Source organism: Podarcis muralis, chromosome 4 (assembly GCF_964188315.1).
Source record: "Podarcis muralis chromosome 4, rPodMur119.hap1.1, whole genome shotgun sequence".
Taxonomy (NCBI): domain Eukaryota; kingdom Metazoa; phylum Chordata; class Lepidosauria; order Squamata; family Lacertidae; genus Podarcis; species Podarcis muralis.
Genome location: NC_135658.1, coordinates 53,517,761 through 53,541,082, shown reverse-complemented (window position 1 = coordinate 53,541,082; position 23,322 = coordinate 53,517,761). Strand labels below are relative to the sequence as shown.

At 41.9% G+C, this 23,322-nt stretch overlaps 1 protein-coding gene across 5 annotated transcripts in view; it reads right to left on the bottom strand.

The window, feature by feature from the left end:
- Positions 1-23,322, bottom strand: part of ITSN1 (intersectin 1) — an 85,778-nt gene that overhangs the window by 27,830 nt on the left and 34,626 nt on the right. For all 5 annotated transcript variants that reach the window (XM_028727084.2, XM_028727087.2, XM_028727089.2 and 2 more), the window contains exons 13-27: positions 23,019-23,168; positions 22,668-22,808; positions 20,220-20,307; positions 19,937-20,076; positions 15,106-15,227; positions 13,700-13,923; positions 12,055-12,176; positions 10,869-11,116; positions 9,806-9,965; positions 8,411-8,616; positions 7,175-7,254; positions 6,298-6,464; positions 5,526-5,571; positions 4,827-4,948; positions 1,960-2,077 (exon numbers count right to left, since the gene is read on the bottom strand). In XM_028727084.2, the coding sequence (XP_028582917.2) occupies positions 1,960-2,077; positions 4,827-4,948; positions 5,526-5,571; positions 6,298-6,464; positions 7,175-7,254; positions 8,411-8,616; positions 9,806-9,965; positions 10,869-11,116; positions 12,055-12,176; positions 13,700-13,923; positions 15,106-15,227; positions 19,937-20,076; positions 20,220-20,307; positions 22,668-22,808; positions 23,019-23,168 (2,134 nt within the window). The remainder of the gene's footprint in view (positions 1-1,959; positions 2,078-4,826; positions 4,949-5,525; positions 5,572-6,297; positions 6,465-7,174; positions 7,255-8,410; positions 8,617-9,805; positions 9,966-10,868; positions 11,117-12,054; positions 12,177-13,699; positions 13,924-15,105; positions 15,228-19,936; positions 20,077-20,219; positions 20,308-22,667; positions 22,809-23,018; positions 23,169-23,322) is intronic.

Sequence of the window (23,322 nt, the reverse complement as noted above, 5' to 3'; positions counted from 1 at the left end):
AGGACAAAGGAGCTGGATACCACCCATAGTCTACAGCAGGGGTTGTCAACCTGGTTCCTGCCGCCCACTAGTGAGTGTTTCAGGGTTATAGGTGTGCGGTAGGGGGTTCTACGGAACAAGCTGACTCCTCCTTCCATTGAGCACTGGTGGGTGGTAAGGAAATTTTACCATCAAGAAAGATGCATTAGTGGGTGGTAGGTATAAAAAGGTTGACTACCCCTGGTCTACAGAACGCTATCAAACAAAGTCTATATATATCTATGTACTTTTAAAATCACTCTGCTTTGTTTATATGTTCTCTTGACTTAAAGAAGATTCTGACCTATACAGTGGTACCCCGCAAGACGAACGCCTCAGAAGACGAAAAACTCGCTAGACGAAGGAGTTTTTCGTTTTCTTAGCCGCTTCGCAAGACGCATTTCCCTATGGGCTTGCTTCGCAAAACGAAGCTTGCCCCGCAAGCTCCGGGGATAGCGGGGAAGAGCAGCGCGTCTTCCCCGCTGTCCCCGGACCTCTTTTGAAGCAAGGGGCGGCGGGGAGAAGATCGCTTCTCCCCGTTGCCAGCCCCGCAATCTCCGGGGACCCCTTTTGAACCAAGGGGCGGCAACGGGGAGAAGCAATTCTCCCCGCTGCCCCTTCCCTTGCTTTAAAACAGGTCCGGGGACAGAGGGGAAGGCGCGCGCGTCTTCCCCTCTGTCCCTGGAGATTGCGGGGCAGGCAACGGGGAGAAGCAATCTTCTCCCCGCTGCCCCTTGCTTTAAAACAGGTCCGGGGACAGAGGGGAAGGCGCGCGGCGCTTCCCCTCTGTCCCCGGACGGTCTCCATAGGAACGCATTGATTTTAAATGCATTCCTATGGGAAACCGTGCTTCGCAAGACGAAAAACTTGCAAGAAGAAAAAACTTGCGGAACGAATTAATTTCGTCTTGCGAGGCACCACTGTACTCCTGTTTTAGATGTGAGTTGTGATAATGAATCTAACAATTCTTCAACAGCATGTAAATGATGGTGTTAGATCGGTAGATAAGATACATTCTACATCTGCACCAAAATTACCATCATATGTACATTTATTTTTAATCACTAATTATTATATTGAAGAGCCATCTTACTCCCACTGTTGCACCTATCATTCTTTATGAAGAATTACAACTGGATATGCAGCCCAAATTTATTACAGAAACTATTTCCATTTGGATGGATATTTCTCTCTCATCTTTCAACTAGCTTGGCTGAAAACAACACACAATAGTAGATTGTAAGCCATATGAACTTCTGCCCCCTGCAATGAATAGTATATTTATTTAGGGTATTTATGTATCACCCATCACAATACACAGGGCAGTTTCCAACATGACTTAAACAAAATAATTATAAAATATACAATAAATCCATTAAAATTAATAGATATTAGATAATGCACAAATTAAAATAGCGATTAAAACAGTGAGGTAACTCCCAGTGTAATAAAATAAAATACAGCACCATTTTAAAAGTACAAACTTTTATAAAGCTAGCACCAGGCAAGTAGGTGTTAGGAAGGAGATGTAGGACATTATTTCATCACCATCATCAATTTAAGTGGTTTTCAATCTATGTTTGATGGACTGATAAAAGAGTTTAGAGGCTTATAAAGGGCTCCTTAATGAGAAAAGTCTAGCATGGTGGACAAGCTTAACTGAAAGACAGCTTGGCTACAACTACCTATTTCAATCTGCAATGTAAGGCTGCAGGGGAGAATTAGGTATATTCTAGGGTACACTCTCCAGTCACACGGTGAGATAATGAGTCCCCAAAGCCTGTCCAGCACTCTTCTGCATTACCCTGGGGGTTTCACAGCTGAGATTCATGCAACCATTAAATTTATACGAAAAAGGTCCTCTGAACATACAAAGTTTGGAAACCTCCTGATCTAAAGCATAGGCAATAACAGGTAATCAAATGCTACAGTATTACTTACCTGAAGGTAATACTACTGATTTAGATGGCTCGGTTGGTGTAGTTTTACTAGTACCAGGACTTAAGAGTTTCACATAGTTAGCAGGAAACCATCCTATCTGTCGTTTTTTCCCACGAGCCTAGTAAGAAAACAATAGCTTAGCATTTTGACTATCAAAATTATCTTGGCGGGAGCAGCTCTGTCTGAATTCTGTATTTGAAATACAAAAAAACCAGTCACTCAACAGTGCAGTGCTCTGAACTTGTTCAAAGTTTAGAGTTTGGATCCAGGATGAACAGAAGCAATGTGCAGTGTTCAATGCCTCCCTGAAGCCCTCAATATATCACATAAGAACAGCCTAATGGATCAGGTGAATGGCTCGTCTAGTACAGCATCCTGTTCTCACAGTGGCCAGGTAAATGCCTATGGGAAAGTTGTAAGAAGCAGAGGAGCACTCTCCCATCTTGCAATTTCCAGCAACTGGTATTCAGGAGCATATAGCCTCCAACTGTGGAGATGGAGCATGCTGTTCTGGAGTGCCTACTGACCCACAGAAACAGCTTATTGGATGTGAAAGAGACAGACTAGAAAGGGTGAGTCAGGAAAATGCCATTGCACAAATGGAACTCCACCCAGAGTTGTTTGGATCTAAGTTTATGGATGGAATTCAACTTTGGAATTCATTTCAGGCAAGCAGAAATGAACTGACAGAACCATCTCCCCACAGAGCCAATTGCCGGGGGGACAAAGGGGGGAAACCATGTTGCACTAGCAGGAAACCATTAGTGCGACTGTTTAGTTGACTTTGGCCTTAGGCCTTTGAAAATAGTATATCAGATTGTCAATACTGTACCCTAAAGTATGGCCCTCCTAATAAAGTTGACCTGATTTTCCATTAGTTATGGCTGTAAATGTAATGACATCTGTTGCTGTGTGGTAATTGGTTAAGTAGATATAGCTGCCTCATCAATACACTTCCTTTACTGCATTGCAAAAAGTGAATTACAGATCTGACAGTTTTGACATTATCAAGAAAAAATTTGCCAAGGACCTCTAGCCCCTAGTATGGACCACAGATTTCAAAAGCAACTCTTAATACCGTATTTTTCGCACCATAGGGCGCACCGGACCATAGGGCGCACCCAGTTTTTTGGGGGGGAAATAAAGGGGAAAAAATTATTCCCCCCCCAGGCGCGGGCTGGGGAAGCTCGAGCTTCCCCCAACCCCAGCCCCCAAACAGGTAGCTCTCTGCAAGCCGTGGGAGCCCAGCGCTGGCTCCCGCTGCTTGTGGAGAGGTCTGCGAAGCCTGGACGCGCTGAGCTCAGCGTGCGCAGGCTTCGGCATGCTGGCAACCCTGCGCAAACAGCGGGAGCATTCCCGCTGCTTGCGGGGAGGTCCGGGAAGCCTGGACGCGCTGAGCTCAGCGCGCGCAGGCTTCGGCATGCTGGCAACCCTGCGCAAACAGCGGGAGCGTTCCCGCTGCTTGCGGGGAGGTCCGGGAAGCCTGGACGCGCTAAGCTCAGCGCGCGCAGGCTTCGGCATGCTGGCAACCCTGCGCAAACAGCGGGAGTGCTCCCGCTGCTTGTGGGGAGGTCCGCGAAGCCTGGACGCGCTGAGCTCAGCGCGCGCAGGCTTCGGCATGCTGGCAACCCTGCGCAAACAGCGGGAGCGCTCCTGCTGTTTGCGGGGAGGTCCGCGAAGCCTGGACGCGCTGAGCTCAGCGCGCGCAGGCTTCAGCATGCTGGCAACCCTGCGCAAACAGCGGGAGCCCTCCCGCTGCTTGTGGGGAGGTCCGTGAAGCCTGGACGCGCTGAGCTCAGCGCGCGCAGGCTTCGGCATGCTGGCAACCCTGCGCAAACAGCGGGAGCGCTCCCGCTGCTTGCGGGGAGGTCCGGGAAGCCTGGACGCGCTAAGCTCAGCGTGCGCAGGCTTCGGCATGCTGGCAACCCTGCGCAAACAGCGGGAGCGCTCCTGCTGTTTGCGGGGAGGTCCGCGAAGCCTGGACGCGCTGAGCTCAGCGCGCACAGGCTTCAGCATGCTGGCAACCCTGCGCAAACAGCGGGAGCGCTCCTGCTGTTTGCGGGGAGGTCCGGGAAGCCTGGACGCGCTGAGCTCAGCGCGCGCAGGCTTCGGCATGCTGGCAACCCACCCCTCTCACTCTCCAGGCTTCAGCGAAAGCCTGCATTCGCACCATAGGACGCACACACATTTCCCCTTCATTTTTGGAGGGGGAAAAGTGCGTCCTATGGTGCGAAAAATACGGTAGTTGAGGTAACAACTATTCATTTTGTCCCGTTTTGACTTTCATTATCATCCAGGAAGAAATAATTCTTAAATCATCACTCTCTTTACCGGTATAGCTCCTTTTAAACAGGAGGTTTTTATATAGTTCCATTCTTTCTAAGTTTTAATGCCATTAAATGTGTATGTGCAAAGCCTAATTAAGCAAAGGTATAAATACACAGCAACAGGCAAGCATGATTGCCATGGCCACAGCACCATAATCTCTTCAGTTTAAAGAGCGCTACTATCATTGCCTGTGATCTTTTCTTCAAGGGTTTAATTCATATAGAGTGAACTGCTGTGCTGCCCTATTTAATAGTCTAAATGGGGCAGCATAGCAGTTCACTCCACACCAAGTTAAAAACTACATGTTATTTTTCTCATGAGTGATGGAATTGTTACCCCAAACCTAAAAAGGAAAAGAAGTGCCAGGAAGCTGGTTGATGAAAAAAATGATTGGTTTGAAAAGATATCACTTTCATTTCAGGTTTAAAAAGAAATAAATAACAGCACCAGATAAACCTTTCCTTTTATGTCTACAGTTTTTGTAGCTTTCATTCTCTTTATACGTAAGTAAAAGGTAAGAGCCAAAAATAGTCACTAACTTGAAGCTCTCCTTCCCACCATCCACCAGGATTCTTCTTCCTGATAAGTATTAGCTGACCAGGAGCAAGCGTAAGCTGTTCAGGACCTGTTGCTATGTACGAAGCAATAACTTGAGCAATTTCTGTTAATTCAAAAAGAAATTATTTTCATTAATCTGAAAATCACTTCCATTGTATTGTGTCTCCAATTGTTATAGTGTGGTTCTTGCAATTTCATCTACAGATTGCAAAGAAGACACTTTTCAATATAGCTATCAGGGAGTTGCTGTTTTTTAAACAGCAAAATTAGACCACACCAGAAACAATTGAATGATATGATGCAATGTAATCAGACCATTCTATTACACTACTTCAATTTATGCTTCCTCTTAAGCAAATCACTTGAAGGTCAGTTGTAATAGGAGCTCCAACAACGCAGTGCTGAGCTAAATGTAATGTCAGTCCTCAACACTGTGTTCTAGAAAGAAAGTCATGTGTCTCAAAACTAATTATCAATTAGAGGAGAAAGAGTCAGGCACCCCATCTTACAAAATCTTCACATTTATATTTCATGCAGAAGTGCCTGTAAGTCATGCCACTGGTATGATATTAAAAAGCTGTAGGGCAAATGCACTTATTCTTTAAAATCCTTTGTAGAGTTATATCTGTACAAAGAATTATTTTGCAAAAGTTAATTTTGTTTCTCAGAGCACGGCTTACCAGGTTTCTTGCCTAAGCTTCCTGTTTTTCCAGCTGCTCCAGGCACCTTTAAATAATAGAACAAACATAACTCACACTTCCATAGAGAACATTGCAAGCTGCTTTGGAAATAGAGAAGTTTTCAAAACTGTAATATTGTAAGGTAAGATATTCTGCTGCTGAAAGTAAGTGGCAAAAGTCTCACAGGGTTCATGTAAGCCCTTGGGTAAACTACAAGTCCTTATTCCTGGGCTAAGTACAGAGCAAGGAAAATTGATGGTTAAACTTCATATATGGGAGCCCTTTTCTATTATTCCTATCTTAAATTACAACATCAGAGTTAGAGCTATGTATACTCTGATGAAGGAAAATAGAGCCTGCGTTCAAGCAATCCGAACTGGGCACCAAGAATGTTTGCAGACATGAGGGAAAATCTGCTTAATTTAATTTGCATAATTTCATCTGGGTTCTTTTCACTTTGACTTTCAACGACAGCATTTGCACACACATATGACACAGCTACTGTATTACATGCAGATATAACATGTAAAAACACAAGCAATTTTACAGGATTGTCACACATTACAGTCTACATGAATGTTTAATGTAGGCAATTTGTAAATGTGTCAAGTCATATTCAGTAATTCTTAAAGTCAAACATAATACCACCTTGTGTTATACTGAAATCTAAATCCATTCTACTTTCAACTCTGCTTTATAAAATTAGCCCTCCACATGTGGCCCACTAATTCTTTGTTTTTTAATAAAATGCATGCATATGTGTGCATTTTACCTCAGAGTCTTTGAGTCTAACATAGTTAGATGGAAATACTCCTGATTTATCGCCCAATGTTCCTGTCCACCAGTCTCCATCCTTCTTGGTCACAAGAATTAAATCCCCTTGCTGAAATGTTAAATCTCCTTGTTCAGAACTTTCGTAAGTGTACATGGCAACATATTCTGGAGGGAGGAAATTTTTAGAAATGAGAAAGTACTTGTCAATCATATAATATTGTTTTATGGGAAAGAGTGGTGTCCTAATGTCCAATAGAAAAAGGGTAATGTAATACAGGATACATTCTGCTCTCAAGTGCAGTGGTACCTCGGGTTAATAACTTAATTCGTTCCGGAGGTCCGTTCTTAACCTGAGGTACCATTTAGCTAATAGGGTCTCCCGCTGCTGCCGCACCGCCAGAGCACAATTTCTGTTCTCATCCTGAAGCAAAGTTCTTAACCCGAGGTACTATTTCTGGGTTAGCAGAGTCTGTAACCTGAAGCATCTGTAACCTGAAGCGTCTGTAACCCAAGGTACCACTGTATTGAAATCCACTAGCTATTTCTGGTCTCACAAAATGACTTCAAGCCAGTGCAAGATGAAAACAAGACCTGAGGTTCATGAAGGCTCATAACAATGAATAATAGTTTGCCATAATGTGCAAACTGTGCAATTTAGTTAACAAAACAATTGTTTTCCAGAAAATGTAACACAGGAAAGTTTGATGATACTGTTTATTTCACATAGTTTTGCTCTCAAACACCCAGTATTTAGGCAATAGTATCAACAACAACAACTTTATTATTTACATGCCACCCATCAGACTGGGTTGCCCTAGCCACTCTGGGCAACAAATCATGGTATTTTCAGGGTTCTCCAGTTAAAACATTCTTACCTTCCCCTGAAACTGAAGATTTTGTAACTGGTGATGTTCTCTTCAGGTTAGCAGGACTCTCTGAAGACCCAGAATCCATGCTTAAAGAAACAAGTGTAAACATTTTATTGTCTAAATTAACATGGTTACAGAATATGAAAAGGGTACAGAGCACAATGATAAAAGTGGAAGTATTTCTTCTATAAACACTATTCTAATTTTTATTTGCAATCTTAATAGTACTTCCACATTGTACAAAAGTAGTTAAGTCTTCATCAGTCCCCTCTAGGGATGGGTAGTTTGAGGGTGTGAGACACTGCCTTGTCTGAGCATTTAACCCATCAAAGGAAGGTTCTAAGATGGGTCTCTGTTTATCTGCTTTATAAATAAAAATAGTGCACTGCATGGGCCTCCAACAACACAAAGCTCTGTGTGGTGAGGCTATTTTATTGATATGTTCCAAAATGTCCCTTTGTGGAATCTACTTTATTAAGATTTCTGGAAAAACATACTTAACTTTGTTTATTTCCCCCCCTCTAAATACAATGATGCACTCCACACAATTCTTGTTCTTTGTTTTATTTGTGTTGTGCTTATTAAGTTTCCAAAAACAACAGTTTTTTGAAGGTACTTAATACTTCCTCTGCCTCTCTTTTGTTAAAGGCACTCGGACCACTGTTCTATACATGCACATTAAAGAAAAACATTGCAAGGGCCTAAATAAAATTTTAGTGAGATTCTTTTCAATTGTTATTACATACCAGGGCTTCTGTCCTGCTTGCTGCGCTCACCAGCTCTGCCTATTCCTGTGCCAATCACACTTTCCTCACACCTGACCCCTCCCTTTACACCTCACCCACCCCTCTCGTCTCCCCCCCCCTCAGCTTGCCCCTCTCTCTCCTTTCGCAGCCCAGCTCAACCTCCACCCACTTTTAAAACAGGGGAGTGCTTTACAGAGTGCCTTGCTAAACACTCTGTGAAGCCTATCTGCCCCCCTCCTCTCTGCAGCTGCACTTAACACAGACTCTGTGTGTGCTTCACAGCACAGCTTACTATACTGCTTTGTGAAGCACCTCTTCTTCCCACAGTAAACGCCTGCCACTAGTGCTGCTTCCCCACTCTCCTGCCTGCTGATTGTCACACTGGAGTTGGTGTAGCTGCCAATGAACTGCACATAAACTCCAGAACATGATGGCAGCTTTAAACTTTTATGTATAGAGGAAGAAAGGTCCTGTAACGTCTGACAAAATCAAATACCTTGTTGATTTCCTTATAGGACCTGAAATAAGCTTCACATAGGATTTAGGAAACCAGCCTTTTTGCCCTTGAACTTCTCCAAACCACCACATGTCTTGCTGTTCTAACACCGTGATAATATCATTCTTGTTAAAATTAAGATGGTTGTCCTTTTTGGCTCTCCAAGGATACAGGGCCTGTGCTTGAAGTCCCTCCACTTTTTCACCCTGGTTAGATATATGAAGAGAACAGTATTTTATGCAGTGTATTTCAGGAAACAAGAGTGGTTTATCATGATTTCTAAGCTCTTCCCATCTACTCCCCAAGAGTAAATTGTTTCTTGCATTTGCATGAATTGTACACCACAACTCATTCTATCTGCAGCTCTACATTTATTTGCAAGTACTTAACACAAAAAGCTGTATTGTTTGTCATCAAGTTTGCTTGTATCAAGTTTTTATCTACACTGTCTGGAAGTGGCTTTCCAGGACTTCAGGCAGGAGCTATATCTACCCACAGCAGAGATGTCAACTGCTAGGCATGTGCTCTCCCACTGAACTACTCCTGGAAAGCACTGCTTTACTGAGAAGCTTATTTATATTTAACACACATGAAAACTATTTAATAAATTTAAAGGCTGACTTTAATGCATATAGCAAATGTACAAAATTATTTTGAGTTTGTGATTGTACCACTATGTTTACATGGTATCAGGGTAGCACTACTGTGTACACCAGAGCTTTCCAAACTTTTCATGTTGGTGACACACTTTTTAGACATGCATCATTTCGCAACACCGTAACTCAGTTTAACTAGCAAACCAAAGGTTAAACTAACCCCTTTCCAGTCCCATGGAGAGTGTTCGCACAACACACCTACACACTTCAGCCAACACACTAATGTCTTGCGACACACAGTTTGGAAAGCTCTGGGGTACACGAATGACTGGAGAATCAGGAATACAGTCATACCTCTGGTTGCGAACGTGATCCGTGCGGGAGGCATGTTCGCAACCCGCAGTGTTCGCAGCCTGAAGCGCAGCGCCTGCACACGTGCATAACGTGATTTGGCGTTTCTGCGCATGATGTCATTTTGCGCTTCTGTGCCGAAACCCGGAAGTAACCCATTCCGGGTTCGGCGCAGTCCGCAACCTGAAAACGCGCAACCCACAGCGTTCGTAACCCAAGGTATGACTGTACCTGAAATGTTAATCACACTTATCATTCCAACTCTACAATTATATGATTCTATGTCTATATATGCAAACTTGAGCTATTTTAGTCCCCTCCCCATTTATTTGTGTGATAATCTTAGAAGAACTAACTCACTGACATATGCAGTACACAACATTAAACATAACTTTAGGCTTACAACCACATAGTACTACTCCACTCCTGTTGTGAAATGACAACTCACCTGCCCCAAGACAGGAGAAGGAGATGATCCAGTAACAGTGGCTGGGGTGAAGGCAGATCTTTGCCTCAACTGCCCTGTACTAGGAACAGTAAGGGAAGGTTGTGCTGCCCAAGCATCCCAGTTATCAGTCTCTTGTTTATCACTAGTACTTGCTGGCCAGCTGAAAAAGAAAGGTATGACGGGTTTGAACTGAAGATACACACAAATCTGTTCCTCTTATTTCTTGACTATTGCATGCTCTTCAAATTAATGCTTATTCCTGCCGCAGACTCTATTATCCTAAATCTCCCTCATCTACAAAATATTCACTACTGCTGTGGCAATCTTTACCCAAACCTGAGAACTCAGAAAGAGATATTGATATTCACCAGCACATTTTTGCGGCAATCAGGTATTAGCTGGGCACTGGTGCTTCTTCTTCAGACACTTAGGATCAGCTAAGAGGAACCAGCAATGAAAGGCTCCCAGGCAACTATGATCATATTTTGTCTCACTGCCTTTGAAGTTACATGAACGGTTTGTTTGTTTGTTTTTAAAGAAACCATTTTATTTCTTTGGGGTTTTTTAAGTTTGTAGTATGAGAAAAGCAAGGTTTTTCCTGACAAACAAGCTTGTTTGATGTATAGGTCTTGGCTACAATGTGTAATAATATAATGTTACTCAAATTATATATACATAAAAATTGCTATCACAGAAATGAAGCAGAATCTTAAACTGGTTCTGTGAGATGACTGGTGCTCCAGAACCTTGGAATTTTAAGAGAGAGAATTCTTCCTGCCACCAATAGGTGGATCTGAATTCCATCCTGATGTACTCTTACATGCACAGGAGAAAATATTTTCAATAAAGCAATTCATTACCTGTGGCAGGCTAGTAATAATTTTGTTAATATGAACTTTTGTAAGTATATTTGATATGATGCTGAATTAAACAACTAAGATATTATAGGTGGCTCAAATGTTTTGCAGACTTAACTGCAAGACTACTTTAAACCATGTGGATTATTCACCTTTACAGTTATAAAGGAGAAAGAAAGGAAAATTGAACCCCAATGAAACCGTACGTTGAACTGAAGTCTGCCCAGTTGTTGGCAGTTGTACTTGAATCTGTAGGAACAGGCGGTGCCAGTGGTGTTGTGGGGGTTTCACGCAATGAAACTTTAGGTGCAGCTCCAGCATCAGTTACCGGCTTTACAGAATTTGTAATTTCATTTTCAGAAATTCTCTCTGCATAGTTTGCAGGAAACCATCCTGTTTTCCCTTTCAGTTCACCTCCAAGCCACCCAGGCTCTCCAGTTTGGCTTTCATCCACCTGTACAAATAAACCATATATTATATAAGATACAATACACAATTAATAAATTTTCTCCAAAAAGCATGGCACCTGAAAGTTAAGGAACAGTGTTATTGCTGCGTGTACTAACTATTCCATGACGTTACAGCTACTTAAAAACAACAACCCCAAAGTACATTTGTAGTGATTATGGCTTTAATAAAATCCAAATGTGAAATTAAAGCAGATATTTTGCAGAAACTGCTGTTGTCTCAAAATAACCAGTTGCAATAAATCGATTACAGACTGCAAAATTTTTGCAGCAATGTAATCTAAATCTTTCTAGATTTTCCAAAGGGTAGGAGACACAGTGAGTTGGAACAACTGTAATTGTACTGATATCTATAGACTGATTTTTTAATGTTTTATGTTGTAAGCCGACTTCATATATTTTATGAAACTGCAGTTCATAAGTACTTAAAAATGCTTCAATGAAGGTAGGAAAACACAAACAGGTTCATTCTGGGACAGCCACATCCCTCCCTCAGTTTGATTTCCTGCCTTTGACAACAAGGTGGAGCAATAGCTCATGCTGAAGACCTTTATGATCATTGGGGAAGCCTGCATTATGGGCTGCACTACTAAGACTGTGGGCAGGAAGGAACCTGATCTGGAATAAATCTCTCCCCAGTTTGGGGACGAATGATCCTTCAGATCCAAGCCCTTTTTCCTCCCCAACACACTCCCTTTTTGGCCCTACTAATGGAGCATCAACTTCATTCAGGCTAGGGCGGTGAGAGTGTTCCATTTCCATTGTCAGTTCTATTTCCTCTAGGCTAAGTACATTACTTTAAGACACCACTCCATCTTAATTTGACCTTTCAGCCTCTAGGACGTTACAGTTTCACAACATGTTATCTATCATTAGGATAGATACAACATTTGTGTTTTTGTGTAACACTGTATTCTTCTCTTACCATGATTATGTCTCCTGGCTGGATAGTGATTTCATCATGACTTCGGGATTCAAATGGATAAAGTGCTCGATAATAGACTATTTTTACATCTTCCGGAGCAGAAATTGTTAATGGAGCCTTTTCTATAAACACAAAAGCAAAAGCATAACAAGGTTTATTATATAGAAAAAAGGGCATTTTTGCTTGCACAAATGCTACACTATTTTTCATTATACTCCTGCTGAACAGAATGTTAACTTCATTTTAACCAAAGGAGAAACAAAGGAAAGTCAATCACATTTGAATTTAAAAACATTTGAAACTAAGTCAGAATCTAATCTGTATGTGATTTTTTTTTTACTCTGTTGCATCTAAAGAATTGAGGATGCATTGCAACAAACTCATAACTGAAGTGTAATAGCCCTTATGGCATATATACTAAAGGCCTTTGTAAATTGCACACCCATGCATACAATAAAAAGTATATTCATAAGATACATAAAATCTATCAAAAATATAATGCCTGTTTTGGGAAAACATGTTCAAAGCATTATTAAAGATAAAGTTAACTAAGCATAAAGGGAAAGCTAACCTCTGGAACACCAAGCACTCCCACTCTTTACTTACACTAGGAGGGAGGGAGTGTGTGTGTGCCATCATTGATGCTGAGGGGAACACTATAAAAGGGGTATAAATTTATCATTCGTGTGGAGAAAGTCATGAGACAAGTCTCTCTTTTTTATAATGCTATAACCATGGCTATTCAACAACCCCAAGGTGTGGGGGATTCAGGACAGACAAAAGGAAGTACTTCTACACAGAACACTGCTGAATTATGGATTTTGCTCCAACAAGATGGAGTAATGGCCACCAACCTGGATGGCTTTAAAAGAGGGTCAAGGATGGAGAATAAGGCTATCAATGGATAATAGCCATGATGGCTATTATTACTTTAGTATCAGAAGCCCTATGCCTCTAAATACCAGTTGCTGGGAAAGAGGGGAGCCAATTTGGGCCCCAGGTTATGGGTGCCCAGTGTGTGTGACATCATGCCGCCCGCCCACCTGGCCTTGGAACCTGACTTCTGGTGCCACCGAAAGTTGGGTTCCAATGTCCTGCAAGCCCTTGGACAGCATCTCTGAGGTCTCAGGAGGCCTCTGACATGACTTCTGGTGCTTTGCAAGCCGAAAAGACGCAACATGAACCAAACGCAACACAAGGTATGACTGTACATTTTTCTCAGAGGTCCAAGAATGGAAACAATGTGCCCTGGTATCATCTAACATTGACTTCTCCCAGTGATGGAGAATCTTTATGGAACTTACATTCCAAGTAATGCCATTTACCTATCCTGCAGGTCTATATTAGTTTGGGATGGGAGGAATGAATAGATTTTCACCACCAGAGGCAAACTCTGAACCCAGTAACTAGAATGTATTTTAAGTTCTGTTCTAGTTTGGGTTTAAAGACTTTCAAGTAATGGTGCAGATTCATTTGGAACTGGGTTAAATAAAATACAGATTCAGACTTGCTTCTGTTTTGGATTAAGTTTTCCTCCCTGACTAAATTTGAATATTCTATTTTAAAAACATACACATCTGTACATAATAATATGACGGGAATAAGACTTCTCGTGTACATAACAGGATTCCCCATTGATTTGTACCTGCAGTTGACCAGGGAGCTTGGAGAGCTGGTTTTGTTGCATCTTTAAATGGATGAAAAAGTTTATCTAATTTTTCTTGCACTTCTTGCTTGCTCTTCTCATCATTCTCCTTCTTTTTGCTTAATTCTTCCCATTTTTGCTTTTCTTCTTCTTGAAATTTTCTTGGCCGTGGGAGTTCTTCCTCCTGTTGTATTCTGTCTAGCCACTGTCTCTCTCGGGTTCTTCTAATTGGTGCAGAAGAATAAAACAGGCATGATATAGGCACGTTGCCTGAATAGCTCAGTGGGAGAGATCCAATGTAGTGTGAGTGGGTGTTTCTTCATGTAATGGTGCTTCTTTTCCCTGCCCCTCCCTGCAGCCCCTTGCACACCCAAAATCTGCTCTTGAGGATTGGGAGTATCTGCAGAACAGATGTTGGGGATGCATGGAGGGTGGAAGGGAGAAGAAGAGAAACGTGAATTCCTGTAGTTTATGTGGACATCTGTTGATTTAAAGGTGTATCATATTATATTGTTAAAATTGCTATAACCTTCCCTGGAACCTTATGGTAAATAGTGGATAATAAAATTATTTTTATTTATTTCATAAAATATATACACCACTTGACTGAGAGAAAAAACATCTCAAAGTGGTTTACAAAAAGAAAATCAAGAAAAATTTACACCCCTACTTTAAAACCTAAAAAACTTAAAATATTAAGAGATTAAAATTACTTCAAATTTCTAAGCATCAGGGTAGGCTTGTCTAAACAAGAATGGAGTGAAACTGCCTGCTTGATCTCAATAGGCAGGAAGTTCCCAAATGTAGGCGATGCCACACTAAACAATCAAGTTATTACAAAAGCAGAACAGGCACCTCTAGTATTAATAATAACAACAATTCTGTTTTCTGTAGGGCTGAGGCCTCTGCGTTCCTTGCATGAAACTCCCTTGCTCACCCAAATCAAGCAGCACTGAGCAGCCTGTACACAGTTCAGTTCTGGGCAGGGATTAGTTGCACATGCTAGTTCTCCATGGGCAGAACTGAACTGTGCAGCCATACCAAGGACTGAATCCACCACCCATCAACTGATAGGTGGAAGATTCACACCTGCTTTCTACAGGGATCAACTGTGTGTGCCAGGGAACTAGCATATGTGGTGAAGCCAAACAGGACTGGATCCCAACCAATCCGGTGACATCACCTGACAGGTTGGTGTGATTCACAGAAAATGGCCTTGTGTGTCAAATCAGAAACCCTGCCAGGCCAAGACTGGACCAGAGGTTCTCTACACCCTACTCAGCCTTTCCTATATTTGTAGGCAACGTGTTCTTCTCTAGAATGCCAAATATCTTGATGCACAAAGTTCTGATTGTATCCTTTTCATAGAAAATGTGAAAAGTACGTTTTTAATAAATTTTACTCACCTCTGACTATCTTTTTGATTTTCCAGTTCTGATTTCCTCTCTTGCTCCTTCTGCTTTAGCCTGTCAGCTTCAATGTTCTTTTGCTTCTGCATCTGCTGCTTGTTATGTATCTCCCTCAGCTCCTGCAACAGGGGGTGGCATGTTTTTCAGCATAAAGAACAAACGTTCATGTTTTGAACAGCCAAATGAACTAGTATTAGGAATATTGTTAAACGTTACTTTGGTACCCAGGACTGGTTACAACATGGGTTGCTAGTTAAAGTTTGCTGTTCTTATTGATTTTAAATTTAAAATTTCTACCCTATTTCTCCGAAGAGACTCAAGATGGCTAGTGAACAGTAACAGAAACCTCATAAATCCCTTAAAAAAACCAATATTCCTTGACTTTTAAAAACAATATCTAGTCCATTTAACAAACAAACATCTGATCTGGTCTGCATAACAGACACGTGAGTGGATGAGCCATGCCTGTCTGGGTACTTGGTACACCACCAGTCTAAGCTGTGTGTGTCTGTGTGTGTGTGTGACAATCATCCATTAAAAGTGTGTCTTCCACACCAGAAGACCAATCCACATTGTGAGAGGCAGTTTCTGGTACTGGGTCAAAGGGACGCAACAGTGGTGTTGTTAGTGTACTGCCCACCGCAATGAACTTTCCCCGACAAAGCTGGTGGAAGGAGACTTGGATGTGTTAGAGGACTTCAACATTCATGCTGACTGCTTCAAATGGATCAACTCAGGATTTATTGACAAACATGGGCCTATCCCAGTACAATGGCCCAATCCATGTGCTCAGAGACACCCTCAACTTGGTTCCCCCCAGCAAGTCAGCAGTACTTTGTTGATTGTGGAGTTTATTGTCATGGACAAATCATTTCCTGGTGAGGTTTGAATTAGGAGCAACCATCCCACTCCGCAAGGGTGGAGGACCCATTGAGATGGTCCACTCATGGAAGAATTATGAAATGGTTCCTGAATACTCTGGGGGATTTTCTGGCCGATATGGCTGGTACTTCTACTGAGGGTATTGCTATGGAATTGAGACATGTATATGGTGATTGATATTATTGTTCCTGAGTGCCCTTGCCACTGTGGAGTTCACAGGTCACCTTGGTACTGTAGTGACCTGCATGTAATGAAGCAGGACAGTCAAAGGCTAGAGTGGTGTACATCCCAATCTGAACTTGAAGAAACATGGACAAGAGCACTTTAACATACCTACCATCGGGTGGTAGGCATGATAAAGGGCTTTCTTTGTGGCAGCCTCAAAAATGTGGAACTCCTGTTTTATTAAGGTGCATCTTGCATCATCGTTCTTGAGTTTTCATTGTCAGCTGAAGACACAGCTATAAAAGTATTTTTTGTGATCTACGTAAAAACTGTTAATATGTAAATATTGCTGCATTTGTGTTTAATTTAAAATTGTATTACTTCACTTATGCTCTTGTAACCAATCCTGTTGTGGAATACTGATCCAAATTTACATCCCTTTAATAATTTCCTGAGTCTGCTGTCCCAAGCCTTAAGTTTTTAATTAGCATGTTAGAAAGGCTTGCAAGGAACAAGAGTTCACAAGAGTACACAAGCTCTACTACAATCAGTACACAAGGTTTGTAATCAAATTTTGCTGCTAAAAGGGATATCCTGTGGCCTCCAGAAACACTATTGCCCCAGCTATGAGGAAGGAAGTTATCAGATGAGAAACTGGGACATTGTTGGAAGACTACTGAACCTGGAAGCTGTCACTGAAAGGAAAGATACCTCTCAAACTGGATTCTGAATGCAAAGTCAAATTGGTCAACACCCAATGTGTACACTGCTTACTCAAGAGAGTGCTAACAGTAAAGGAGAGTATTTACTAATCACTTGGCTCAAATGTGGTGCTTATGGAAGCTCATATATGAAATTTTAATATATAGCCTGAAAGCTAATTTGTGTACTAAAGACAGGGATATAAGTTGGTGACAGTAATAAGGGACACATTTCATGCTCAAAGTCAAATTAGGGGATACCTTCAAAGAATAAGTGGCTTAGATTTCAAAGGCTCTTGGTGCCTTGAAACTTTCATTGACTTTTTTATTGGGCTGGCGAAGACAGTCTCTGGGGTACAATAGTGCTGGGTGACTTCAATTCATACAGAGGCTGCTGCTGGGCAGGCTCAAGACTTCATGGCCTCCATAACCATTTGAATTTCAATGAACATTTGAATCTTATGTCTGGTTATGATGGCCACAACAGCAAGCTATACATAATGCTGGAATCACTGTAACCCCAAGAGTACAGGTTATGTTCTTAAATAGTAAAAGAGATAGCCATCACCTTTGCTAATTATTCAACAGATCTAATTTGTCTTAACTGAATGTCTTGTTAATAGCGAACACTTAAAGTGAGCTCAAATATTTCTGGATGTTATTTAATAATAAAATAATAATAAATTTTATTTATATCCCGCCCTCCCCAGCCGAAGCTGGGCTCAGGGAGGCTAACAACAATCAAAATAGTCCGACATTCTAAAAACATTCATTATAAAATTAATTAAATCAAATTAAAATCAAATTAATGGCAACCATCAAGCAAAATTCTGTGCAGAATGCCGATTGCCAGAGGAGGGGATCAGGCTGCGCCCTGACCAAAGGCCTGGTGGAACAGCTCTGTCTTGCAGGCCCTGCGGAAGGATGTCAGGTCCTGCAGGGCCCTAGTCTCTTGTGACAGAGCGTTCCACCAGATTGGAGCCGCGGCCGAGAAGGCCCTGGCTCTAGTTGAGGCCAGCCTAACCTCTCTATGGCCTGGGATCTTCAAGATGTTTTTATTTGCAGACCGTAAATTTCTCTGTGGGACATACCAGGAGAGGCGGTCCCGTAGGTACGAGGGTCCTAGGCCGTATAGGGCTTTAAAGGTTAAAACCAGCACCTTAAACCTGACCCTGTACCCCACCGGGAGCCAGTGCAGCTGGTATAGCACCGGATGGATATGATCTCGCAGCGAAGACCCCATAAGGAGTCTCGCCGCGGCATTCTGCACCCGCTGGAGTTTCTGGGTCAGTCTCAAGGGCAGCCCCACGTAGAGCGAGTTACAATAATCCAGTCTGGAGGTGACCGTCGCATGGATCACAGTGGCTAGGTCAGGGCGAGAGAGATAAGGAGCCAACTGCTTAGCTTGGCGGAGATGAAAAAATGCCGCCTTTGTTATAGCTGTAATCTGCGCCTCCAAAGAGAGGGAGGTATCGAAGATTACACCCAAACTCTTAATGGACGATGCTGGCACTAATTGCAACCCCGCAAGAGATGGGAGTTGCCCCCTCAAACCCATATCGCTCCGTCCCAGCCAGAGGACCTCTGTCTTCGAAGGGTTTAACTTCAACCGGCTCCCACGTAACCATCCAGCCACAGCTTCCAGACATCTGGTCAGTGTATCTGGGGCCGAGTCAGGATGGCCGTCCATCAACAGATAGAGTTGGGTGTCATCGGCATACTGATGGCAACCCAGCCCAAAACTCCGGACAAGCTGGGCGAGGGGGCGCATAAAGATGTTAAAAAGCATCGGGGAGAGAATCGCACCCTGAGGCACTCCACACACCAAGGAGTGGCGCGATGACAATTCCCCCCCAAGCGCCACCCTCTGTCCCCGACCAGAGAGAAACGAGCGCAGCCATTGAAGGACTGTGCCCTGGATCCCCACGTCGGCAAGGCGGTGGTCCAGGAGTTCGTGATCGACCATGTCAAAGGCTGCTGACAGGTCTAGAAGAATCAGCAGCCCCGACCCGCCTCGATCCAGCTGCCTGCGGAGATCATCTGTTAGGGCGACCAGAGCCGTCTCGGTCCCATGACCAGCGCGGAAGCCGGGACTGGAATGGATCGAGAGCCGATGTAACTAGATTACTGGTGAATGATTTATGTTGAAAACTTAAGTAATCTCTAAAAATCATTAATTAGATGAGTTGTTTGGTGGGTTATGAAATCTCACATCAAAAGTAAAGTCCTAATCTTGTCTGCAATGCTGAAGTGAAAAAGGCAGCTTTGGCCAGAAAGCAGCTTACAATAATGAAAGGAAAGGGTCCAATTAGCTTTAAGAGAAATCACAGAATTCATAGGATGAGGAAAAAAGCTTTCACTAATGCCTAAGGATATCAGTTTACTGCATGGCTACGATTATGCTACAAGTAATGGATTTGTGCTTTTAGCATCACATTCACCATCTCTCTTTTATTCAGAGCAATTTTCATTTTAGAAAGGGTGAAATGAAGGGCAAGGATAAGGAGGAACTTGATCTTTTTTCAATGCTCTCTATCTGCACAATCAACTCATCCTTTCTTTTGCCTTACAATTATTTCATTTTTAGTACAGAAAAGAGCATCTAACCTACTAAGAAAGTAAGTTCTATGTGTCTGTTGATATAAAAATGGATTTACAAGCTTAAATCAAATATTATCACAATTTATTCTGTGTACGATGAACTTACATAGCAAAGCAAGTAAAATTCTGTAATTTAGACGTCTGACTTTCATGGTAATTCTATTTACCGGTAATGTTTTGCCTGCCTTTTAGGCAAAGCCCTCACAATGTTTTTTGAATAGTCAAGGATACACTTCTGCTATCTTGTAGCCATAGCACTGGTAGGGCATGGCTGTAGCTCAGTAGTAGTACATCTGCTTTGCATACAGAAGATCTTGGGTTCAATCCCTAACCTCTCTAGGTAGGGCTGTCAGTCAGTGAAGACAGTACTAAGCTAGATGGGCCAATGGTCTGGCTCAGTATAAGGCGGCTTCCTAAAGTCCTAAATTCTTGGGCTTTCTGGATTTACTCAGAAAATGTCACAGCTTAGACAATATTACCTTTAGCTGATTATTGAAAATATCTATCTCTTGGAGTTTTGATCTTGTTTCTTTTTCTACTTCATCCAGCTGATCACGAAGCTGCTGGTGTGCTAACTCCTTTGCTTCTAAGGCTCTTTTGACAGTGAGAAGTGAGTCTCCTGTTTTTAAAAATGTTGACAAATAAAGATACTTTCTTACAAATATGTAGATCACATAGTTTGGCAATTTTCAAGGCAAAAAAAAAAAAGGTTAGCAATAAATGTATGTTTCAAACATAGAACTGTGTTTTAATTAAACTTACTGTGCAAACTGTTTTGTTGAACCTGCTTCAGCTGATCATTGAGTAATTGCTTTTCTGGAATCAACCTTCCAAGCATCTGTTGAGACTCCTACAAAAATAAAAAACAGCAAAAAATAATCAATTTTAGCTTCAACTAAAATACCATGTTGTTAATTGCTCGACTGTACTATGGCAAAACTCAGCACCTAATACTGTCAATAAACCAGATCTGGGTGAGTTATATGTTAATATCCAAAGCAATGTCCTCACATGTCACAACCTCATCAACCACTCTTTTTAAATGGATTTTTTTTTCTTATTTTAGGAAATGCTACAAACGAATAGTTAAAAACCCCCCATTCATATCATGCTTTTTGAATGGGAAAAAAGTAGACAACCACTTGATAATTGATTGTAGGGAGGGGAGAAAGACAGATGAATATGATCAACTCCAAAGCACTAATATCAAGATGTTGCAAAGGTGAGGAAAAGGTGAGGTTATGGAATCTATATAAAACTACACAAGCACCATTTATTGCTGAAATGTACAGTGGCTTTCGACAATGGTTTCATTCAGATGTAATAATAAAATGATGGTTTCTTGTTGCATGAATGAGTCTTGGACACATCAGCTCCCCTCTCTTCCTCCAGCACTGCTGCAAGGAAGAAATTAGAAGCTTTTAATTTCATTTTTAATGAACCACAGGTGAGCAATGACATGTGGTCATATGATATGTGGTTAGCCTTAACTATGGTTACTGAAACAAGGCCACTTGATCAGGAAGCTGCCTTATATAAGTAAACCTCAGATAGGATTAACCACAGTTTAGGGTTTAGATGGAACACTGAACTTTGGTTACTTGAAAACAGAAGTGAAAGCTTCTGATCTCTGCCCTGCAGCCAGGAGTGTTTGAACTGAAGACCTGCTCATGTAACCACCACTTGATTCCTACTTATCATACTAATCAACATTAAAAACTGGTGTTCAAGGCGTACTATTTATCTTTAGCTAGACTGGGGCCGGGGGGGGGGGGAGAGAAGAGAGCTAGTGTTCAAAAATAAGCAATTTTCCTTAGGTCTAGAAGGATAAGCTGAGCAACTGGTCAGAGTATTGTACTCTATGGGGGCTTACTTTGTTCCTGCTCCAGTTAATACAGAATGCTGCAGCACAACTGACGAGAGCCGTTTGCAAATCAAGCTCTGAAGCACCTCCCTCTCTGTTAAGCATCAGTGCAGTATTGCTTAAAGGAGGGTAGGAGGCACTTCAGAGATCGGCAAACTGCTCTCTGAAATGCCTCACACCCTCCTTTAAAAGGCACTGGCGGGAGCTGTGAGGGAAGGAGGGGTTTGGGCCAAGCTATGAGGGGGAGTAAAGGTTCGGAGACATGTGAGGGTACAGAGGAGGAGGTGGGTGAGGTGTAAAGAGAGGGGGGTCTGCTTGGGTGTAACGGGAGGAGAGGTTGGCAGGTGTGTGAGGAAGGGCATTGGCAAAGGGGTTGCCTGCTAGGTTGAGTTGCTGAGCAGAGTGAGCAGGGATGGCAGCCCCTTATTACTTATATTTTGAGAATTTTTTAGGTTAACTTGTTTCTAATGATCCAGCTTCTGAATTTTTTTTAAATGCTCATTTTATATTATATGTAACTGCTTAGAGGTTATAGATGATGAAGCAGTATTAATCCTCTTGTGTAAATTAATAAAATAAAAACAAAGTTTAGTGTAATGTACACAAGCAGAAATGAGCTACAGCGCGTCTTGGATTTGTGTGCTGCCTACTTCTTCTCCTCCTGCACAGCCAATGAGTAGCTCAAAGGATATCACTTCCACATTTAGTAAAGCACAGCTTTACCTAGAACAGTGGTTAACATTATCTGTGGTTAGTTTAAAACAAGCTAACTTCAGAAAACATAGTTTTAATTTTGTTGTTTAAAACTAAGTATTATTACAGTGGTACCTCCGGTTGCAGAAAGGATCCATTCCGGAGCTCCAGTCGGATCCCGAGGTTTCCGCAACCGGAAGGACCGCTTCTGCGCATGTGGGGAAACCCCAAAAAATACTTCCGGGTTTGCCACATTCGCATCCTGAAGGATACGCAACCGGAGGTGTGCGTATCCAGAGGTACCACTGTAATGTTAACCACAATGTGTTGCTCCAAATAGCACAATAAAATGTAGTTAACCAAAAAACAGAAGCAGAAGCTTGCAAACGTCTCCTCTTGGCTGTATGGTGGCAGGGAATCCAAAGCTCACAGTGCTTGCTTATGTATGATGCAATAAACTATGGTTTAGCGGTGCACCAATATGATAAATGGCACAAGAAGTATGTAACAAAAATTAAACATGTTCTTTTCTGTTATAATAAAATTTGACAACTACTAGTTTCAACCTTATTGCATTATGCTCTATTTTGTTTCATCAACAGCAGAACAGACAGGGTATAGTAACTAAATATTTTCAGTAACTGCATACTCACTTGTAACTGCTGCTGCAAATGTGTTATTTCTGCAATTCTTAGCTCTCTAGATTTGTTTGTGCTCTCAATTTCTTGTCTTTGAGTAGACAATCTGCATCGAATATCCTGAAGTTTGCCCTCCAGTTGATGTTTTTTATCATTCTTCAACAAGAAAATAAAGAATTGGTTTAATCAAAATTTAAATTAGAATGCAATATTTGCTGCAAATACTTCTAGGCTGGTCTGTAAGTCGAAGAAGAAAAACAATCATTATGGAAATGACTCAGGTTTGTATGGTTGTTTCAAATCATTAGTTATATCCAAGGTGAAATACATTACTTTGAAAGATTCTGGCCAGTATTTCTCACTTACTAGAGCTTCTAATTCAAACTCCAATGTTTTTTTCTTAGCTTTCAGAACAACTATATCCTCTTGCTCTTTGTTCCTTTGATTCAGGAGCTCTTGCCGCCGATTGCGTTCCCACTCAAGTTGCCTTTGTCTTTCAAGTTCCCTTTTTGCAGCCTATAGAAGATTAAAATTATGTACACATAATTTGTAGACTTTTGTAATCTGTGCCACATTACAAGCCATTCAAATGCCAACTTTACAATTTAGCAGATGTACCGCTTCCTGTCATCCCTCTATGTGTAACAAGACTGAATGGATTCTGGGCTTC